This window comes from Styela clava, chromosome 4 (genome assembly GCF_964204865.1).
Source record: "Styela clava chromosome 4, kaStyClav1.hap1.2, whole genome shotgun sequence".
NCBI lineage: Eukaryota > Metazoa > Chordata > Ascidiacea > Stolidobranchia > Styelidae > Styela > Styela clava.
In genome coordinates this window covers 21,286,944-21,308,340 of record NC_135253.1, presented here as the reverse complement: position 1 = coordinate 21,308,340, position 21,397 = coordinate 21,286,944, and the positions used below count along the sequence as shown (strand labels likewise).

The following is a 21,397-nucleotide window of genomic DNA, read 5'->3' as shown; positions in this document are numbered from 1 at the left end:
ATATCTTGAAATTAATCGAGTGGCGGCATTGCGATAGAGCGAAGTAAGAGTTGCAGGGACAGCTCATATTGGTGAAATTGGCAAGAATACAAATCAAAACAAAATGTAATCGACATTTCTATGATTGCGGATTACCGTGTTATTTTGGAGTACTGGCGCTTTTATTTTATCGACGCAATCGCAGATTCAATTTATTAGAATTGAATGAATAAAGCAACCATTTTAAATAAGTATATCGGTCATGGATTGAATATTTTATTCAACAGAAAAACCATTACATTACCGTTGAAAAAGTCGACTCTTTCAACGACTGGCGTAACCTCGAGGACTGACTCAGAAGCCGTACCGCAGGGATTTCGTTTCGATGAATATGTATTTTTTATCTACTAATATACTTTACATGTATTTTAATTGTACTATATTAAATATACTTTCTGAGATATTATACCAGATCTTTCTAATGACGACAACGAATTCCCATGAGTGCAATATATATAAAAACTAAATATAACCGGGCAGTTGATTATACTTAATTATGTCCGCGGATTGGCGTGGTATTTTAGATAAGTAATGAGTTTATTTTGTCGTGAGTCGCCGCAACCGCGAGTTACCTTGAACACAAATGAATTAAAATAGAGAGACATTTTGAATTATTGTAGTTATTACGAGACAGAAAAATTCATTATAACACGAAAAAGTCGGTATTTTGAACGAACGCGGAGACCGTTTCAGGAGCCGTAACATGTAAATTTCCGATTCCATCTGGTGAGCATCTCGCGCCCCCCAGTTTAATAGCCACTGTTCTACAATAAATCATCACCGTTTTGAATACCAAACTTTTGTTTGCGACCTTGCTTGCGCCATCCTAGTTGATATGGTTTAGGTAATTATAATACATTATTATATATTTCTTTTTTTAAATTTTTAGATATCTGATGAATGTATACAGTACGTAATATTACATATTACATGTTTTTTTACTTTGTTAATTTAAATCGGAATATTGTGTTTTTATATATCATTTTAATTAAGTGATGATTAATTGATATCACAATTTGTCGTATGCCAGGCCAATGAGTCAAAAAGAATCTTTCCGGTATAATCGTCAATGGTTTGAACATTTGACTGATTTATCTTGATACTACTTACTTTTGGTGTGTTTACGTATGGTTCACTGCATCGTGATTATTGGCTGATTACTTGATTACTTCTTGTTATGGTTAACTGTCTAGAGCTTTAGTCTGTCTTTAGATCTGTTCTCATAAGCTTGTTAATGGTGCTATAGTCATTGGGTATGAATATTCTATTTCTTAAGTTTCTTACATTGGGATAATCTGTTCTGACAAAGCCTCATTTAAATGTAAGTGAATTGGTATATTCTTGCTTTGTATTGTGCCTGGTTGCCTGTACTCATTTTAATATTCATCTTTATTGTTTGTCAGGTCACTTTGTCTTACTGATATCTGGATTAAATCACTTTGGGAGAAATCTATTCGTTTCATTTCGGGATATTAGTTAAAGAGACATAGTAGGCAAGGGTGATTTGTCAATGGGCAGAAATCCAAATTAGTGACATTTAATGATACTGCACCTACACCTACAAACTGGAGTCTGAATCAAGCAGTTCTTCTTCAACCTTTCGAGGATTCAGCAATACATCAAAGCAAGAATGCCAACTAACAATGGCAGAATATTTTCAAGGTCAGAATTTCAAACAACTCAAGAGTAAGTTTCCGGTACTCAAAGTAAATTTGGAAAGAATTTTAACACGATTTGAGCACTCTCTGGAAAGAAGAGATTTTGAAAAGGTCAAAATACTGTTTCATGATGCTAACGATAAAATAGCATTTTTGGTCTGTCTAATTGATACTATGGAATTGGCTCTAATTGAAGAAGACAGTACTACACAAAGTGAGGAAAAACCCGTTATATCTAAATTTAGTGAAGAAATTTTACGTGTGGAAAACAAGATTGCAATCGATTTTGAGAAATATGAAGACAAACTAGATATAAAGCCGGTGATATCATCTCTTGTAACCGCTCAAAACAATTATAATAATGATCCTCCTATGATTAAGTTATGTGGTATGGATCCGCCATGCTGGAACGGACAAAAAGTAGACTTTTATACCTGGAAAGAACGTTTTACACATATAATGCACCATGCTAGAATTACGGATGATTTAGTGCAAATTTCATGGCTTATACGCAATGGTGCAATGCCAAACGATTATCAAACAATGATATGTGACTGTAAATCAATTTCAAGTGCATGGGAACGCCTGGAAGAGCGTATTCCTAAATCAGTAGTTCAACGTGAAGTAATCAAGCAATACGAGCAAATAAAACCTTTATATAAGACCTCTCGTAATCCAGCGAACCTTAGGCGACTAGCTCACGAAATTTCTCTCTTCTGCCGACGTATGGAAGATCTTGGGTTAAAACAGGATGCAAACTCGGTTATTTCTGTCAATAGAGCATTAGAGTGTCTAGATGCAGACACTGCACTGCGATATAATAGTTCCAGCAAAGGTAATCATAACTTGGAATCTATAACGAATTTTCTGAGATCTGAAGCTACAGCATTGGAAATATCTGGTAACTTTATCAGTCAAACCGAGAATATGAGGTTTCGACCGAGACAAAACCAGTCGCCAAGATCTAATTTCAATACGGTTAATCATGCTACAGACGAGAATGATAACATGGGTTCAGTTCAGCCACGTCAAAGGACAGTCACTTGTATTTTTGGATGTGGAATTCAGCACCGCCTTATAGACTGCAACAAATATCAAAACCTATCAATTCCTGAAAGAAAAAACTTTATAGCAGATGATCGAAGATGTTTTATATGTCTAGGAACTCACTTTGCAAGAAATTGTGCGAGAACAACAGCCAATAGCTGTGTAAATTGTAACCAAAGACAGCATCATTGGTCATTATGTCCCGGAAAAGTACAAGGAAATTACAATACAATGAGAAATTCTGGTATGAACGACTCGAATTTGGAAAGTCAACATATTCACTCTAATGCAGCAGTATTCAACCAATCTCAGATGCATTCAAGACAATTGAGCGCTTTTAATTTGGATTATTCTCCATTACTTGTTGCAGAAGTGCAGGCGAGTGACAAAACATGGATCCAGGCAAATTTCTTTCTTGATGGTGGCAGTAACCATTCTTTGGTAAGACGTAATTTTGTAAAATCATTGAAACAAAAGGCAGTAGGACATGGAACAATTCGGTTTGGTGTCGCAGGAGGAGCCATTCATGAAGAACCTTCTGAAGATTATAATTTGAAAATTAGACCTCTTTCACGAGACCAGATATTTGATATCAGAGTTACGGCTGTGAGAAAACCTTGTCACGATGTTACACCAATTCCGCCATCTATTTTTAAACAGTTTGAATATCTAAGAGGAATTCAGGATAAAATACCAGTTGGGCAAAAAACAGTCGATGTTCTTGTTGGTAGAGATTATGCACCTTTAATTCAAACAATGCATTCATTACGTTCGCCAATTGATCCCGATAATCATCCTTCAGCAGCTTTCACATCTCTTGGATGCTATCTATATGGAGGCATTATTCAAGCACCGCAACGATCTTTCAATCATGTAGCAAATATTAATAGTTTTTCATCATTAGAAAATGAAGAGTTGCGCAAGTTTTTCCATGGTGAAGTTCTTGGAGTGCAACCCACAACTTTGTGTGTTTGTTCTAACTCAGAAATTGCAGAATCAGCATTTATCAAACATGTAAAAGCGACAACCAATATTGGTGCTGATGGCCGAGTTTGTGTCAAAATGCCATGGAAACCTGGTTTCCCAGAAAAATTGCACAACAATTATGAGAAGGCGTATGAACAAATGAAAAAACGGGAACAAGAATTGTATAGAAAAGGAAAAACGGAAGAGTATAATATGGAGATTAAAAATCTGCTTCAGCGAGGCGTAGTACGACGACTAACACCGGTTGAAACGAAAACGGCTAAAGTTGAAAATGCATGGTACCTCAATCATCGTATCGTAGAGCGTCCGGATAAAACCTCAACAAAATTAAGAATAGTATTTGATTCTGCGTGTCCTTTTAAGGGCACATGTCTCAATGATGGTTTAGAGAAAGGTCCCAGCTTTGCGAATTCTTTGTTCAGATGTTTCATGGCATGGCGAGCTGATAGTGTGGCTATTGCTGGTGATATATCGAAAATGTTTAATCAAATTCAAATGGCAGAAGTCGATCAGAAATTTCATCGTTTCCTTTGGCGCTATGGTGATTCATCGTTGCAACCAACAATCTTTCAATGGCTTCGGGTTATGTTCGAAGATAAATCTAGTCCTGACTTGGCATGCTTTACAATTAAATTTTTAGCCGATAAATTTCGAAAAGATCATCCTTTTGGAGCTGTTGTATTGGACAAAGATACATACATTGATGACGTCAGTCATTCTGTTTCGAATCACATTCTTGCAAACAAGGTTATCAATGATGTTGATCAAATACTTATTCGTGGAAAATTCTCTATAAAGATTTGGAACTCAAACCATCCTGAAGTAGATCAAAATCCTGGTGAAAAAGTTGTTGATGTACTTGGTCATTCCTGGAATAAAACTGATGACAGTTTCAGTTCAAAATTCAAAGACATTTCTTTCATGCAAACAGGATTTTCTAAAAGAAAAGCATTAGCATGTGTAATGAAATTGTGGGACCCTCTGGGTTATTTACTTCCAGTCACAATGCAGTATAGAATAGATCTTCAAAAGATCTGGGCAGATGGATTTAGCTGGGACCAAACTTTGCCAGATGATGTGGTCAAATGCTGGTATAACAATGTTCAAGAAATGTCCAAGTCAGCTCAAGTTTCAACTCCAAGATGTCTGAAACCTGAAAACACAACTGGACCTCCTCAACTGCACGCATTTTCAGACGGTGGAGATTTAGCCTATGGCACTTGTGTGTTCTTACGGTGGCCTACAACAGGTGGAGTTAAGCTAACATTCGTTGCAGCAAAGGGATTTGTGGCGCCACTCAAACACAAAAGTACTCCAAAAAAGGAGCTAATGGGAGCAATAGGCATGAGCAGATTGGTGCATGAAATAAGTAGAGCACTACCGTACAATATTGCATTCAAATATTTCTGGATAGACAGCAAAGTTGTTATTTATTGGTTGAACTCCCAATCTGGAAAATTCAAACCATTCGTTGCTTCAAGAGTACAAGAATTTCAAGATACACATAAGAATCTAACAAAAGAAGTCAAATTCATTCCAAGTCTTCTTAATGCTGCAGATTGTTTAACAAAACCTATTTCCTGCGAGAAGCTTACAATTTGGCATGAAGGACCTGAATTTCTAAGGCAACCAATGGAATATTGGCCGAATGATGATGACTTAAAATTAGATGAATTACGTCAAGAAATATTGGAAGAAAAACCACCAACTAAGTCAAAAGCATATCGCGGAAAAAGACAATTCAACGTCGTTAAAGCAGATTTGCCTTATCAAAATGATAATGATTTAGCGGATAATTTTTCTTCATGGCAAGACTTGCTAAGAGCGACAGCTTGGATGAAGGGTGCATTTCAGCAAAAATCATTTGTCAATTTGGAATTTAAACCTGCCGATGTCGTACAATACATAGAGAAAGCAAAATTGTGTATATTCAGAATTTGTCAAAAATCTATGATTGATGAATTTGGGAAGGCTGTCAAAACTCTATGGAAATTAGACTTGTTATTCGATTCTCACGGAATTCTTCGTATTGGTGGAAGACTGAATAGAACTGATTTATATATGGAAATGAAGCATCCAGTCGTGCTTCCGGGCAAACATTCCCTCGATCGTCTTCTTGGAGTGTTCTGTCATAAAAAGTTCTTACATCAAGGGTATCGAGTTATATTGGCAAATATGAAGAATGACGGTATTGTTCTTATTGGTGGAAGAATACTCTTAAAATCAATAGCATCAATGTGTATATTTTGCAGGATTCGTCGTAGAAAGTTGCTACAGCAACGCATGGGAGAACTTCCTTCATTTCGAATGCAACCACAGATGGCACCATTCAATTCTGTAGCAATGGATTTTTTCGGATACTTGAAAGTAAAGCAATCTCGAAATGTAGTTATCAACGCGTCTGTTTTAATTATTACATGTGCAACCACTCGTTGTATTCATCTGGAACTGTGTCTGGCTCTGGATACTAATTCGTTCCTTCGGGCATGGAGACGATTTGTATCTATAAGGGGAATTCATCCTGCTTTTGTATTTTCCGACGGAGGTACTACATTTCAAGCTAGTCAAGCGCCTATCAAGGAATGGATCGAGAAATGGAATTTTCAGTTGATTCAACATGAGATGGCAGAGAATCAAACGAAATTTGATTGGAGATATAATGTGCCTTACGCGTCACATATGAATGGAGTAGTAGAATCGCTTATCAACTCGGTTCGCAAAGCACTCGATGCATCAGTGGTGAATTACAGCAGGGCTCTTATGACCTACGAAGAATGGACAACTGTTCTCAACGAAATTACTTATATCATCAATAGTCGACCACTTTTCCCAGATGGAAACCCTTTGGAATATAATTGAATTACTGGCAATACTCTTTTACATCCATATGCAAAGCAGGTAGTCCCTCAAACTACACAAGAAGAGAGATTCAATCCACGAGACATGCTAAAAGTGGCGGAAAACAGAGTTGAGGTGTTCTGGAAAACATGGATGAAACACATACCGCCTCAGCTATTACTTGCTAACAAATGGTTTCGAACAAGACGCAATCTTCAAGTTGGAGATTACGTATTAATTCTTCAACCTGGATTTAAAGGCGGAAGTGCACCCAGAGGTTTATGGAAAAAAGCACTGGTTCACAACATTATGCCCAGTTCAGATGGCTTGGTGAGAAGTGTTACAATCAAAGACAGCGATGGGAATTTATACAATCGACCAATACATAAACTTTGTTTAATTGCGACCAAAGAAGAGCTACAGTGTGGGTTGAAAGACATCTAATCTCATATCAGTTACTCCGAATCAACAATGTTCAATATTATCGTCTTTTTCATTGCATTCATAGACTGGGGGGGAGTGGTTTGAACATTTGACTGATTTATCTTGATACTACTTACTTTTGGTGTGTTTACGTATGGTTCACTGCATCGTGATTATTGGCTGATTACTTGATTACTTCTTGTTATGGTTAACTGTCTAGAGCTTTAGTCTGTCTTTAGATCTGTTCTCATAAGCTTGTTAATGGTGCTATAGTCATTGGGTATGAATATTCTATTTCTTAAGTTTCTTACATTGGGATAATCTGTTCTGACAAAGCCTCATTTAAATGTAAGTGAATTGGTATATTCTTGCTTTGTATTGTGCCTGGTTGCCTGTACTCATTTTAATATTCATCTTTATTGTTTGTCAGGTCACTTTGTCTTACTGATATCTGGATTAAATCACTTTGGGAGAAATCTATTCGTTTCATTTCGGGATATTAGTTAAAGAGACATAATAGGCAAGGGTGATTTATCAATGGGCAGAAATCCAAATTAGTCAAGTAACCAACAATTAGGCATCTATTTCTTTATCAACCTAAAGCATAATACAAATACATTGAACTGATGCCCAAGGACCAGTCTATCATATCGGTCCTCTGGTGTCACGATAAGCACAATTTGTGGCACTGCATTAATAGAAGATAAATTGACTGTGATTATTTTAATTATTTGACAATAATGCATCCATTTATTTGTTTGTTGTATTTTTATTCTTTTATAATTAAACATGGTTAAAACAGTTTACCAGTTTAGCACTAGGTTAGGTCTAGTTTTGTTGAAGAGCTGATAGGGGCATGTCAAAGTTTTCCGCTGGACGATATTGATGTCCCTTATACCCTACTTCAAAAATAATTTGGCGAATAAACAAATTATGGATGTTGTTATACGTGAGAATAAATAAGTTAAAGGTCAAGTAAGAGTGGAATATTTTTGTTATTTCAATAATCAAACTAAGCAACCTGCCCGGGACGCTGCCCCTTTAGCCACCTATAGACGTTCACTCCCCTGGAAGCAGGGTGTTAGATCAATGCCCACGAGATGTTGACCCGCATGTTATCATCTAATTTTTTTAAGGGAAAACAACAAAAGCTCTTTTGGTTGAATTACAAAAGAAAGATTACTGGATATTAGTCAAGCCTGCTATTGAACAAGTAAATATTAGTACCCATAACTTAGAGTTCAGTCCAGGGGGCTTGTTTCGCTAAACCGCCATGATGGTAAGTGTCTCGAGAAAGACAGTGATTACTAAACTTTGTAGTCTGCCAGGCGATTAGTATGTAAGCTGTGTTGTGGCTTCCGTTGATTTCCGACAAGAAAATTTATATTCTGAAAAAAAAAACATTGTTAGCAAATATATATATATAATAGCATTCACACTAGAATATGGAATTTTTACTGGCGTAGACGGCAGATATATACTCTAAAACCGTGTGTAAACAAAATTTTCATTAAGAGGAAAGTATAACTCAGTACTCCAAAATCACATTATATAGTTATGCAATTTTTATGAGCTCATTGGGCTTACTGTATATATATGCAAAATTCAATCACTATAAAATAGCAAATAATTTCTTTTTTCTCGAAGCGTTCTCGAAATTTTACCACGAAAATTTTCCTTCAAGGGCGTAAAGTCTAACTCGACCGACTCAAGTTCAAAGAGATTAGAATTCCATAACAATGTTAACAAGGGAAAATGAAGATTGCGTGCGATTCTACAAAAGCAATTTTAATAATTTTCAGATTATAAAGCCTCGTGAAATATGATCGATATGTCTGGGAAGGTGTTGCATATCGTGGAGAAATGGGTTATAGATGGCAATGGATGAGTTTCAAATACTATTTGGTTTCACTTGTTAACACGCGGTGTACAAAGTCAATAAAAAACTGGATAATAGTAACAATCGGTTACGGCCATATCTATTGCGTGGTCTTATGTGCTATTTAAATATGAATAGAATTCGATAATTATTTGCTTGCGCTTGTTTACCATGTAGCGTAGAATTTTTTTTATATACGACGCATATTCATGACTTTCGTTGCGAACAAGACTCTCTGTATAGACTGCCACCAATGAATTACTATTTTTGGAAGGACTGGAGTCTTCTTGTTCGGCATTGACTACGCATTTATTAAACTTGGGTGAGGTGGGGGTGGGCTATGAACCCTATGTATGCAACCTACGATACCTATATAGTTAAGTCTCTCGCTTGGGTCGCTCGACCATCAATAAGAAGATGATAATAATAACTGATAAATTTATTTTTCAGATTTATCTCGATAATTTTTCTCGTATCTTAATATTAATCTCAATCAATAATCTATAACTATAAGCCATTTGATTTTATATATATTTTTTTTGAGTTCCATATCTTCGAACAAAAGTTTCTGCCTTGAATAGGTATATTCTCCACTTAAAAAGGCCTTCGTTTTTATGTGGTTAGAACTTGACTTGTTTCTGCTTGGGCTTGGAGACGTCAAATGTATTTACTAGAATTGTAATATAAGCTGAATATGAAGTCTAGCACTCTCTAAATTCAGAGGATACAAGGGTATTGTACTACGGCAGGGATACCAGTTTATTTGCTGTTAAATTAGGTTATATCTTGTTTTGTCTGAAGAAGTTAGACTATATGATGAAAGCTTACAAATACACTTTCTATTTGATGGAACGAGATTGTGTTAGTGTGTGTTGTGTTATTCTTAACTTTTCAAATACTCAATGAGTCAATAGTATTTGATCTAGAGGCTCACTTGTTATATTTCAGAATGCATTTGCAGAAAAAATTCTGCGGGCGTGGTGATTTCGTAAAAATCTCGTTGAGATCAAAGCCCGATTCTCTTCACCCCACCTCGTACGTAATAAAGGAAGATTCCGGTCTCGCCAGAAACAGTATAGCTGAGAGCGTATCAGTAGCAACTTGTCTATTGCCCGGTCCATAGCGACAGTGTGAATTGTCTTATAAGAACTTCGAGATTTGAAAATGTCAAGATAAAGTCAAACCTATAGTTTAGTACTATCGGATATTCGAAAGAATACTCTTGTTAGAGGTATTATCATATTACACGCTTTGTCATATTTGTCTCGCCGAACTTCTAATCTAATCAGCTTTTTAATCTAAAGCCTATGCAAATAGTTTCATTTTAACCGATATTTATTAAAGTGTCTCACCGCTTCATGCCTTATGTGGTTTTACGCACATGTCGAATTAAAAGTTTGAGTGTAATATCAGCCTTATGCGGCCAAGTCACCGTTCTACCAGAAATATTTAATGTTTTGTATGATCACCACTCTAAAATCCTTGAGTCAAGATTAAAAAAGATGTAGGCTCCACGGAATTGAAAAAAAATAAAATTAAACACACATTTTTACTGGGGAAGGGAGGCCGCGGGGAATCAAGATTGGTTATCGAGCAGCGACACCCAAGATTCAATATCTAATCAAATTTCCAAGGTCAGAAATCAAGAGTTGGAACACTGGAACATTGATTCTCATTTGCATGGTAGAGGGTATATTTAACCTATGGTACAACGAGACCCCAGTGGAGTGACCCCACTGTCTGTGGTATACCAATGGTACTAAACGGTGGATCTCATTCAAATCACGATTAGGGCCATAAATCCATGTCTATGTGGCTGCCTGATAGTTCTCTGCGGAGGAGGCCATGCTAATGACGCCCTGAACCAAATATCCATCCCTATATACCCTCCCTGTCTTGGCGGTCCGTGCATGCATCTGCAAACAAACAACTGGTTTACTTATCCCATACCCGACATGGACTGATAACAGAACGAGAGGCCGTAGTTCGCAATATGATTTAAGCAGTATTATCGCTTTTCCTCTCCCCCGTGATAAATAGGTAAATCCTATCCTATTCCAAACTTACTTTTTATATGGCAGACCAACAGGCGCCCACGAAGGATAGCATTCAAATAGTCATCAGGACCAAGTACTCATCAATAGTCATAATATTTTAGTACAAGAGAATGAGTGGAAGCCTATGATTCTTACGAGTAGTTGACATTTACTGAGGTTACCGAGTTCTAAAATAGTTCCATCTGACTCCGATAAATAAAAACTTCGACTCCGAATTAAAAAATCAACTCCTACTACATCTTCTAATTTCCCAGATAACAAAATTTATTACTATTCTGTTATCGCCCGCTTTTTTACGTTTTGTGTCTCTCAGGACAAGGAAAATGAGGTTATAAAAAAGAGTGAAGGGTACGCTAGCTAGACAAATAAAAGCAGGGCAATAACCTAATCGAATTTACCGTATATCTTCACCTAAAATAATAAAAAAAGTAGCGGAAACAGATGGAAAATATGAAATTTTTAGACAGCACCCAAATTATGGCAACTTTTCGTTCACTATTTCAGGTAAAATTTTTCGCCTCCGACTACTGTCTACAGCGAATTTAAAAGTTCTGGGGATTTCTTCCGTTGTCCACCATCGCTTGGCAAAGTTGAAACCCTATTTTAATCAAAATCGTAACTATCATTAAATTAGATTCGAATGACCAAACTTCTTAGTATGTTACTAAAAATTGCCCCTCAAAATTCACTAAATTGAGGTTTCTGTTTATTATTGTTTAATTATTTTGTCGTTAGAATATCATTAGGAAGTGGGATCCTATTATTTTATAACAAATAAATGAATGATTTTTTCTCTAATATACTTTTAATTTGCCCGACACATGCGATCATCCCATTTTTATGATCGCACTTGGCTCAGAAAAACAGTGCGGTAGAAACTATCGGTCACGTCGTTCGCCTGCATATTATATGTTCGTATCTTGAGTTCTCGCTGTAGTGACGGTCACAAATAGTGTTGTACCGAGATTACCAAGTACAGGGTGTTCATATAGATCTTTTACAATTTCACTGTTGTGAAGTCAGTTCTCAATATACCTTAACAAGATTTGTTTTTCTTTAATCAGTAATTGTTTATGTATTTTTATTTCATTTAATACATCTGTGAAGGCCAAAACAATATATGGTATCAATAAATTCCCTTTGCACTTTTTGAAAATTTTTAGTACTCCATGGACATCCTTTATATTCAGCAATACTGGTGCGGAAAATAGTATTGTTATCAGATTTATATAGTGTCAGTATAATTTATAACGTATTATTTTGCCATTTACTGACAAAGGTATGTATGAGAATGTAGAAATCGGAACTCTATACGAAGTTTGTGTTGATATATTGTAGTAATTAAGTACTCGGTTTTTCAGTTTGTATATAAATGCCCTTCGCTTCTGATATATATTCATTGACACGTTAGGACTTTGTGGTTGGCAACGCGACTGTTTCACTTCTAAACGATATGTTCACCGTTACACGCATAGTTCAATAAATAGGCAGGCAGCGTAGACTGTGCCGTAACCGAGAAAAAGTTGTCCACATTAGATAAATAAATTTGTAAGCAATACTCTTAAACCACATAGAATAGTTGTCTTTATACTCTCTACAATATCCTTGCATTAGGCATATGGATCCAGTAGTCATTAGGGAAAGGACAGGTGCGGCCAGCGATTCTCAAGCAGTTGGCCATGCCAATATCTTCAGGTGGGCCATATTGAAATATATTAAAAATATGTTATTGATGAATTAGTTAAATTTGATGGTAGTGACAATAAATGGCAATGCTGTTTTATTGATACTGAGTGGTGATTTTAATTTTAATTATCAAAGTAAAAGTATCTCATTCGAGGAAAATTTATTTTAGTTTTACTCTAGTATGAAATGGGCCACCAAATTTTATGCAACAAAATGGGCCACGATGGATAAAGGCCGTGATCCATTAATCTAGTCATACCAATTTTCATGAAAATATTGGAGAAGAATAGGCGGCGATTGTACGTGCGTGGTAAAATGTGCATATCAGAGGTATGTGTGTGTTACCGTAATGTGCAGAATAAGTTAATAAAATGGGATAATCGTTTGCGATTTTTACCTGTAAGTACTTTTATTTCGTAAGTAACCATCCCTGCACAAGAGAGGCAAAACACACATTTATTTACAAATTTATAGTGAGATTGGGTGAGCGAATAGATGTCATTTTGAATGGGAACATACCGTACAGTTTATATTTAACAATGCTAAGTCGCGCAACGTGGTACCACGAGAGCATAAGGGCATCAGGTTTGATACAAAGCTTGGCGACGAGGGTGGCGGAAGCATTCAAGCGTGACGTGAAAATGTCCTCTTTTGGGTGAAAAATAGATATTTCCGAAGTTCAACTATCTTTAGTTGCAGAAAACCCGATATACATTGGTTGGGAGAAAAGAGTTTTCTTCTTACCAACAACAACAATCACCCCTATAAGAACAACAATTCCAGCCAAATCGATTCATTTGTACATTTCGTGTCCAATTATCGTCATTATTACTAATTATTCTACATCGAGTGATAACGCGTTCTGCCAAATTTAGTTCTAAACGCGACCCCGGCTTATATATTCACTAGTTACGTCTGAGCCGATTCTTTACTAATTTGGTATTATTACAACGTAAACAGGTATTTGTGACGTCACAGATAAGATTGAAATCAAATATCAACAACTTCTGTTATTTTGATTCTGACATAATAATCACCCCGGCGTGGCTTGTTATTTAACAATTATTTCCCCGATTCACGGAAATTACTAGAATAATAAATATATCCTTGTTTTTGTGATTCTATACGATAAGCGTATACCTTGGCTATAGAGTCGGGAACAATTTGCGGAAAGAGGCGTAACGTAATAAAAATGAAGTCGGAATCAAACCAGCTAGCAGTCTATATGGCAACCCAATATGTTTCGTATCTGAGAGACCATGCTAAAGGCGATTAGGACCCTGTTTCCATCTCAATCCTAACCGTCTATTGATAATAAAGTGGAATATAGGCTTGGTCGCAAACCAAGATCAGAAACAAGAGTTGGAACTCGGCTTAGACTGAATTCAAAATTGAATACATGGTGTTATTTCTATATGAATTTAGTCTGGGCACACAGTATAAAGACGATTGAGACTATATTTTTATCAAATGAGATGATATTATATTTTAAAATCATTTTTGAGTTTTTTTTATGCCGACAGGGAAATCAATCCTACGGCCTAGAAAGTCTTTAGTCAAATTTTGAGTAAATATTTTCAAATAAAAAAAAATTACATGAGGACAAGTATCGTTTATAGTAGGCTTCGCTAATACAGTTATCAACACGTATCTAAAAGTGTAATACATTTGAGCTAAATACGAGTTCCTGTTTTAAGACAAATCATCGTACCAAGAAAAAAATCTCCCTCCACGAAAAAAGGACTCCCAGCCTGTTTTTATGAAGTTTTTTGTAGCTCAATTTTTGCGATATCTAAATATAGTCAACGCCTAGTAATATCATTCAGATATACAGGGTGTCCGAAAAATTTCTTCTTATTTTATAGTAACAGCAATTAAAAATTTCTTTGTCTTTGTTTATGAATAGTTCTTATTGTGCTTGTAGTTTTCATTTATCATACAATAAAATTTGTTTTAAACTTACAATTGTTATTTTTTTGAACCCCCTGTATGTATCAAAAATTTATATTGTGATATTTTTGTTTATGTAAAATTTTAATTCAATCCCCTTAAGGCTATAAAGCGAGCAGCCCTTGTACTGAATTAGAAATCTCAATTTCGTCATCATCTAAAAATGAAATCAACGATTATCGTATCGAACCCAATCAGCGAAATGCGCAACATAGGCCTTCCAATTGCGCCTTATGAAAACAAGTAATCAACAATTTAGAACCGGAAATAATTTGTTTCATGGCGCCATTTATTGTCCAAATTGTCCCAGATTTGTGACATAATTACAAGTCTGCAAGTTTACTCTGCAAGATTTGACATAACAACACCAATGTGCTGAATTTGGCATATTTTATTTTCCCTGTTTATATATGCAAAAATATGTGGTCAAGTTATGAAGTAAGATCTTTTGGATCTTTTGCAGAAAGCTCCCGCCAAAAATAATACCCCCGTCACCGCTAACGCCGCAATCTGCAGTGCTTGGAACGTGGTGTTTTTTCTCAATTCTCACATTATTGCATTGGTATCACACACTTCTCACAAAAGATCTTATTATGTTATGAAGTTTCACTGCATAGTATAGGCATACTCAACGCAGACAAAGTCTTACCGTTTTATTTTCCTATCATTTATGCACGTTTTACTCTGCTAAACTCAATTACTACTTTTTTCTTCTTTACTGTTAGATTTAATTACGAGTGTCGCTGCTTAAAAACTTATTGGTTTTCGCGCCCCCCTTGAAATACCACTTTTACGTTTGTTTTCTATATTGTTTGTACTAAGTGTATTTACATGATGTTGAAAAAATGAATTACTGGTTGCTGATTTCAGAAAGCAGTGAGCGTTATATCTCAACATATGGTATGCTGTTTATTTCTGCGGTCACGTCTAACTCATTGAGCCATAGCAAAAATATTTACCGTAAAACATGGGGCTGTACCACCGCAGCCAAACATATGAAGTATTCGTCAAGGTTCAGATGAATTCCTAGAATTAAAAATAGTACCCGAGCAAGGAGGCAAAATCGAATGTACTGCGTATAGGTCAACGATGCCGTAGCATGTAGCATGTCATTCGAAGAGAAGGGTGAAAGACAGTCAAAAATATTTTCTTTCTATCACTGAAGTGTCAGAGGTCGTGATCTGAAGGATTAAACTGAGATATATTATTTTGTTTTTTAATAGGGGAAGTATTCGTTATGAAGGAATTCTAATATTTTTCTCGAAATAGGCCCCGGACTTGCGTCACGATCGTTTTGTAGGCGATGCCGGTGGTTCAAAAATTTGTTGACGACTTTTTCAGTGACAGTTTCAGCTTGTTCGGAGCGAATTTTGCAAACCTTATAACGAGAAATACAGTTTACTTTTTAATACTTTTAGAGCCTTGTTTGAAGGAATTATTTGATAATTTTTCAAATCAACATTAAAACTAGATTCTTTCGAACCTAAAGCGGATTTTAGTTCCTTGTTTATGGCTAATTGGTAACCACCTCGAACAAAGCCGTGGACAAGGCATCCACTAATATCCAATGCTAGGCTAAACACTGGATAAGCCAGTGGGACTTAAACTCGAAATGTGTAACCTGCGATGCTAACATAGTCTAGTTGAATGGTTTCATGGGCAAAGTACGGCCCGTTGGGTGATTCAATCTCGCCCCTCTGGCGGCCATAAATTTCTGCTCTTAACCAATTCTGCGTACACTACATAATTGTTGTTATTGAAATCGTATGGTGCAATAGACTTGTTATATCATGAACGTAGTCTGTTGTATTTTAGCTCGCCATAGACTTTTATGTTGTGGGGACTAACAAAACTTCACATCTCCTCACTCGATTCGACGGTATGCTTTTCACACTTCTTTCTGTCGCCTCGTACGCTTGTCATTTTGCTTCTGTAACACTGTAATAAAAGTATATTTTTAAAATGTAACTCTGTACGTCACACTTACATGGCCACCAATTTAGGAGGGCAAAATTTTTGAACCCCTGGTCTAGAAACCTTGCCAATTCCTGCTTAGACACCAGGCTACCGACTTTTGAAAACAGTGGAGAATTCGATATATTTTATTTCATTACCGTTGTATGACTCACGCTCGTAACGCAGACACAAAATATTGGAAAACCCCGGTAATGTATTACCACTCGTGTTTTCAATCACCGATATTTTAGGATTTAGGAATCTACTTGAAATCTGACAATTTTGAGACAGCTTAAAAATTATTCGGAGAAATATATTTCATCAAAAAAAAATATCGAGCTTCGAAAAGAATGCGTCATTTTTAGAATAGGATAGAATTTTCACATTAATCCTTAGTGAGAAGAAAGCCAATAAGTCGGATTAAATGTATGGCGTACAAAACCTTGCTTTAAGTGAGGGAGTAAAAAACGTCGTAGGAAAATGGCGAGGAATGGCCTTGCCCCGGCTTATCAGTGCAGATCTCGTATGGAAATAGTCCACAAGAAATATGGTCACAACGGTATATTGAATTCCGCGTGATCATCAGGTGGTTAACCAGACGGTGACCGTACATTTGAACCCACGTATATTTGAACCCATGTGTATATCCACGGGTTCAATCTATATGCGGGTGCTAAAACCCATGGGTTAGGGTTAGTGTGAGTTCACCTATCCGAGAAACAAAAAAAATTCCATAGGTGCAATAGCATACAGGTGCAATTGCCATGGGTTCAAATGTACGTGGGTTCAAATGTAATGGAACCTAACCAGACATGTATGAGTCAACTATCTTGCGTTGCTATATCTAATTATATTCTTACATCTAAGAACCCTAATTTTTTTTTAAATTTTTTAACCTCTATTCTTCTAAAAACGAGAACTCTCCCATCTACCTTTTACATTCAGAACAGCGAATTGCGGCCTCGGCCCGCAAAAAAATGCCCGTCACTTCCGGAAATTTGGCGCTCCAGAAGTTTGTGTACCAATATGGAGGTAACAAATATGTTTCGCCTACTTTACATCAAGTTGTGTAAAGCGACTGAAACCTATGGGCAGGGGGTATATTCACTTGGATAACACAGACAGTCCCCGAACTCGTAATAGAACTAAAATAAAGAAAATCGGAATAAAATTATGGCCTAACCCTAACGTGGTAAATACACTACGGGAGTACCGGAAATTTTCCTTTTAATTAATGAAATATTTGAAGCTTTGAGTTTAATACGTAGACCATAGAAACCATGGTTATGCTATAAATAATTTGGTATAGTAGTTTTACCTCCTTTCAAATATCTGATTGGCAGAATTATTGCCTGGCGCAACCCATACATTTTATTAAAATATTTCTCTTCATGAAACATATGAAGTAATGTTCTTAATTTATAAACCATAACCATAACAAGCTATAAATAACTCGGCGTAAGAGTTTTCGCTTCCGCTCGGTTACTACCCGAGATAAGGCGCAGAAAAATTAAAAATATTTCTGATTGATGATTTGTAATTCAAATGTCTGTTTATTGTTACCGAAACGTTTACATCGGTAAATTTCCGCTGAATTGACTTTCAAGAGCTAATTTTAAATCGAATGAGATATTTCTGTATATGACAGGATAGAGTACTCGGTATTTTGACGCGTTGATTGACATTTTACACGGTGTATTTGCCACATAGATCGCTGTCGAAAAAGTTGCTTATTCTCAAATTTTCTTCAAATGTATAATTGTCCTTTCATTTTATTGTAATTTACATTGATATATCCGAATTTTCAGATTGTTGACTCCTCCTTAAATAGAACTGACAGTATAATTAAATAAAAACTTTTTCCGTCATAAACACAATGTAAACATAGATTTAACCAAGGCTGTGGTGTTGGGAGTTCGTATTCAAATTCTGAATCCTCGGAAGTCAGGGGTTGAAATTTCCCACAATAGCGAGAAAAAAGTCAAAACTTACTACAGAAACACAAAAAGCATTCATTTTACCAAGCGTTCTTAACAGTCTTTTACTAAAGACGACTTGCATTTACCTTACTCGTTTTTATAATCAAAATTCGGTTTTAAATTTCAAATTTCGGAGTTTGGAGCAAGCCTCGTTACCTTACCCAGAATGTAATATCTGCCTGGATATGGGCTGGCCCGGTATTCCATGGCCCAGTAGAACTGCAATATTTGCTTGTATAAAGTTTTGTTTGTAACAAAAAGTATACATATACCGACATATAACAGATACCTCAGCAGAGAATTATTTGTAACCGACAAATGCTAAGTAATTTTACTAGGTATTGTTGAACTATGTAATCCAATTCCACTTCGCTTTATTTTAATAAGCGCTACTATGAATATCGTTAGTTGAAATTTCAAACTGTCAAACTGTAATACAATTTGACGATCAGAAAAACTTTTTGTTTGGTTGCACGGTCATACATTTACATTGGAACATTTCAACTGAGTATTTTCTATGAGTCATACATGACCAAATACATTTGTAATCTGTGAATGAATTTACCGAAGAAATTACCACACAATCTATGTAAAATTGATACATATCTACAGCAGTGCAATTTTACAGGGTTCAGTGTTTCAAGTGTGATTCATTTCCACGAAATTGTGCCCTTTGGTTTATCCCCTTGTTTGATTATTAAGTCTTACACCTCACTAATTCAGGCCTAATAAGATACACATAGCAAGAAAATGTTTTATCATCTCAAAATCATTGTGTATCGGTGACTAATTTGTCTTGACCTAGGGCATTGTTCAAGATGATAGAACCCGATGAGAATATACAAACTAAATTCCAATAGTACTACACACGCATTACATAACAGCAGAAACTTTAAACCACCAAAAAGTGATAAATATCGCTTGTCAATTTTTTCAAGACAATTATTGAACGTCGTGACTCCAGTTCACGAACATTGTGTTGACGTCGAAATATCGAAATAATAATCGGATAATTGGCGCGTTCTTACGTCTTATTATCGCTTGCTACGTTTGTAAAAATTCTCTGAAAACATTGTCCCGCCAAGAAGTAATTCCTCGGCAATGTTTAAAGTTATTTGGACAACTTTAAACTTAAAAAAGCTAGCTCGTAGTAGACCAGATACTGTTATAGCAGATAGGGACACGTTTTAAGTCGACAAATTTTAATTTTTGACTCAAATAAGCTTGCTTGTAGTAAATCAGGTTCTGTTATAGCAAATAGGGAATAATTTTGATGCTTTTATAGCGTGAGGTCCACCCCCATGTGTATTATATTAGATGTATGAAAATATGTGATGCATATAAGGAGTATGTGAACAAAGATTGCGGACTATACATTTATTTCAATTTTTCTTATTTTAGTTATGTTACGAGTTCGGGGACAATCCAAGTGACTCCCGTAGTATTTGTACCTGAAATTATGGCCTAACCCTAACCTGATACACATATTACGTTTCGGTGTCCGTCATCTTGGTTCACATACTGAGTAACTTATGATGAATGAATAGAAATATGTGATAACCATTAAAAATGCAGCTGTATACTTCGTGCCAAAATGTTCCCTATCTGCAAGGGAATATAAAAATTATTCTCTAGCAGATAGGGAATAATTTTGGTACTACTTATAAAGTGAGGTTCGCCTCCCATATGCATTATAATAAATGTAAAGAAAGAAGTGATACCCATAAAAGATGAAAAATGTAGGTATACTTCGCGCCATAGTGCTAGCTTGAAGAGGTTGAATGCGTAAGTTGAATTATATATCTTATGTTTCTAATTGAATAATTGTGTGAATTGAAGCTACGTACGAATATGTCAGGCAGGGGGCGTTTTATTCGAAACATGTGCTGTTATAAATTTTGCTACAACAAGGTTAGGAAACCTTAGGTTACGTATTCTATAAACTCAAAAAGTGTTATTTCTGAATTTCCGAAGATTAGATTGCAATATGTGGATCGATCGTGCAACCCCCCCTCCAAGCTAATGCGCAAATATACGAGATTTGTGAAAAACACCACGTTTCAAAATACCAAGTTAGTAATTATCCATTTAGGATTAGTGTTAGAAATGCTTTGAAAATTTGAATTTTCAACGCAGTCTGCATTCTGACCCAAACCCTAATGGAATAATAACTAATTTTCTTATCTTGATGGTTGGGAGGGAAGTTTTCTGGCGGGGGGTTTGTGCATTAGATACCAATATGTATATTCACGGTAAACGATGCTAAAATTCTTGAATATATGGACACGGAGGCTAAAACAAATAACAATATAATCGTTTACAGTAGTAGTTTTAATTTTGATGACGGCATCATGTACAAAAATCGCGTACAAATCCCATAGAGCCCATAATTTTTTTTTAAATAAATAAAAGTAATAAATAGCCTTCTAACAACAATCTTTGAACACTGAAAATTTCAAAGCAATTATCGGTTCAGTAGTTGAAGAAAAAGCGATTTTTCACAATAACAACAATAATACTAACAACAACAACAACAACAACATTTCGTGCCAAATAATTCAAATTGTTTTCCTGAGTATATTTAAATTTATAATCGTAAGACGTGACGTTAGGTAAGACACTATATAAATAATAGATATGACATGCAAAATTAACTAAATAAAACAAGATGTCATACAAGATTATTTCAGATAAATCTTGATATCATATTAAATAAATACACCAATGATAAGCAGAAAAAGTATATTTCATATCTTAAAATAGATTAAACTTGTTCGCATGAGTATATCTAAATTTTTAATCGTAAAACGTGGCGTAATGTCAGACACTATATTTATACAAAGCCACGCTCTTCCTGCCTGAGACTTAGAAAAAATAACAGTCGTCTGGAGTAAGAAC

General features: G+C 35.7%; 1 protein-coding gene across 1 annotated transcript; it reads left to right on the top strand.

Annotated features, from left to right (window-relative positions):
* The first annotated feature begins 1,110 nt into the window (after positions 1-1,110).
* LOC120344621 (uncharacterized) lies at positions 1,111-6,590 on the top strand. The gene is made up of 2 exons (XM_078111968.1): positions 1,111-1,360; positions 1,443-6,590. Exon 2 carries the CDS (start codon positions 1,683-1,685, stop codon positions 6,588-6,590), a length of 4,908 nt encoding a protein of 1,635 aa, XP_077968094.1. The 5' UTR covers positions 1,111-1,360; positions 1,443-1,682.
* The last annotated feature ends 14,807 nt before the right edge of the window (positions 6,591-21,397 follow it).

What these genes read in the sequence shown, in the direction of transcription:
- LOC120344621 (XM_078111968.1), top strand. Translation starts at nt 1,683, where the DNA reads ATGGCAGAATATTTTCAAGGTCAGAATTTCAAACAACTCAAGAGTAAG.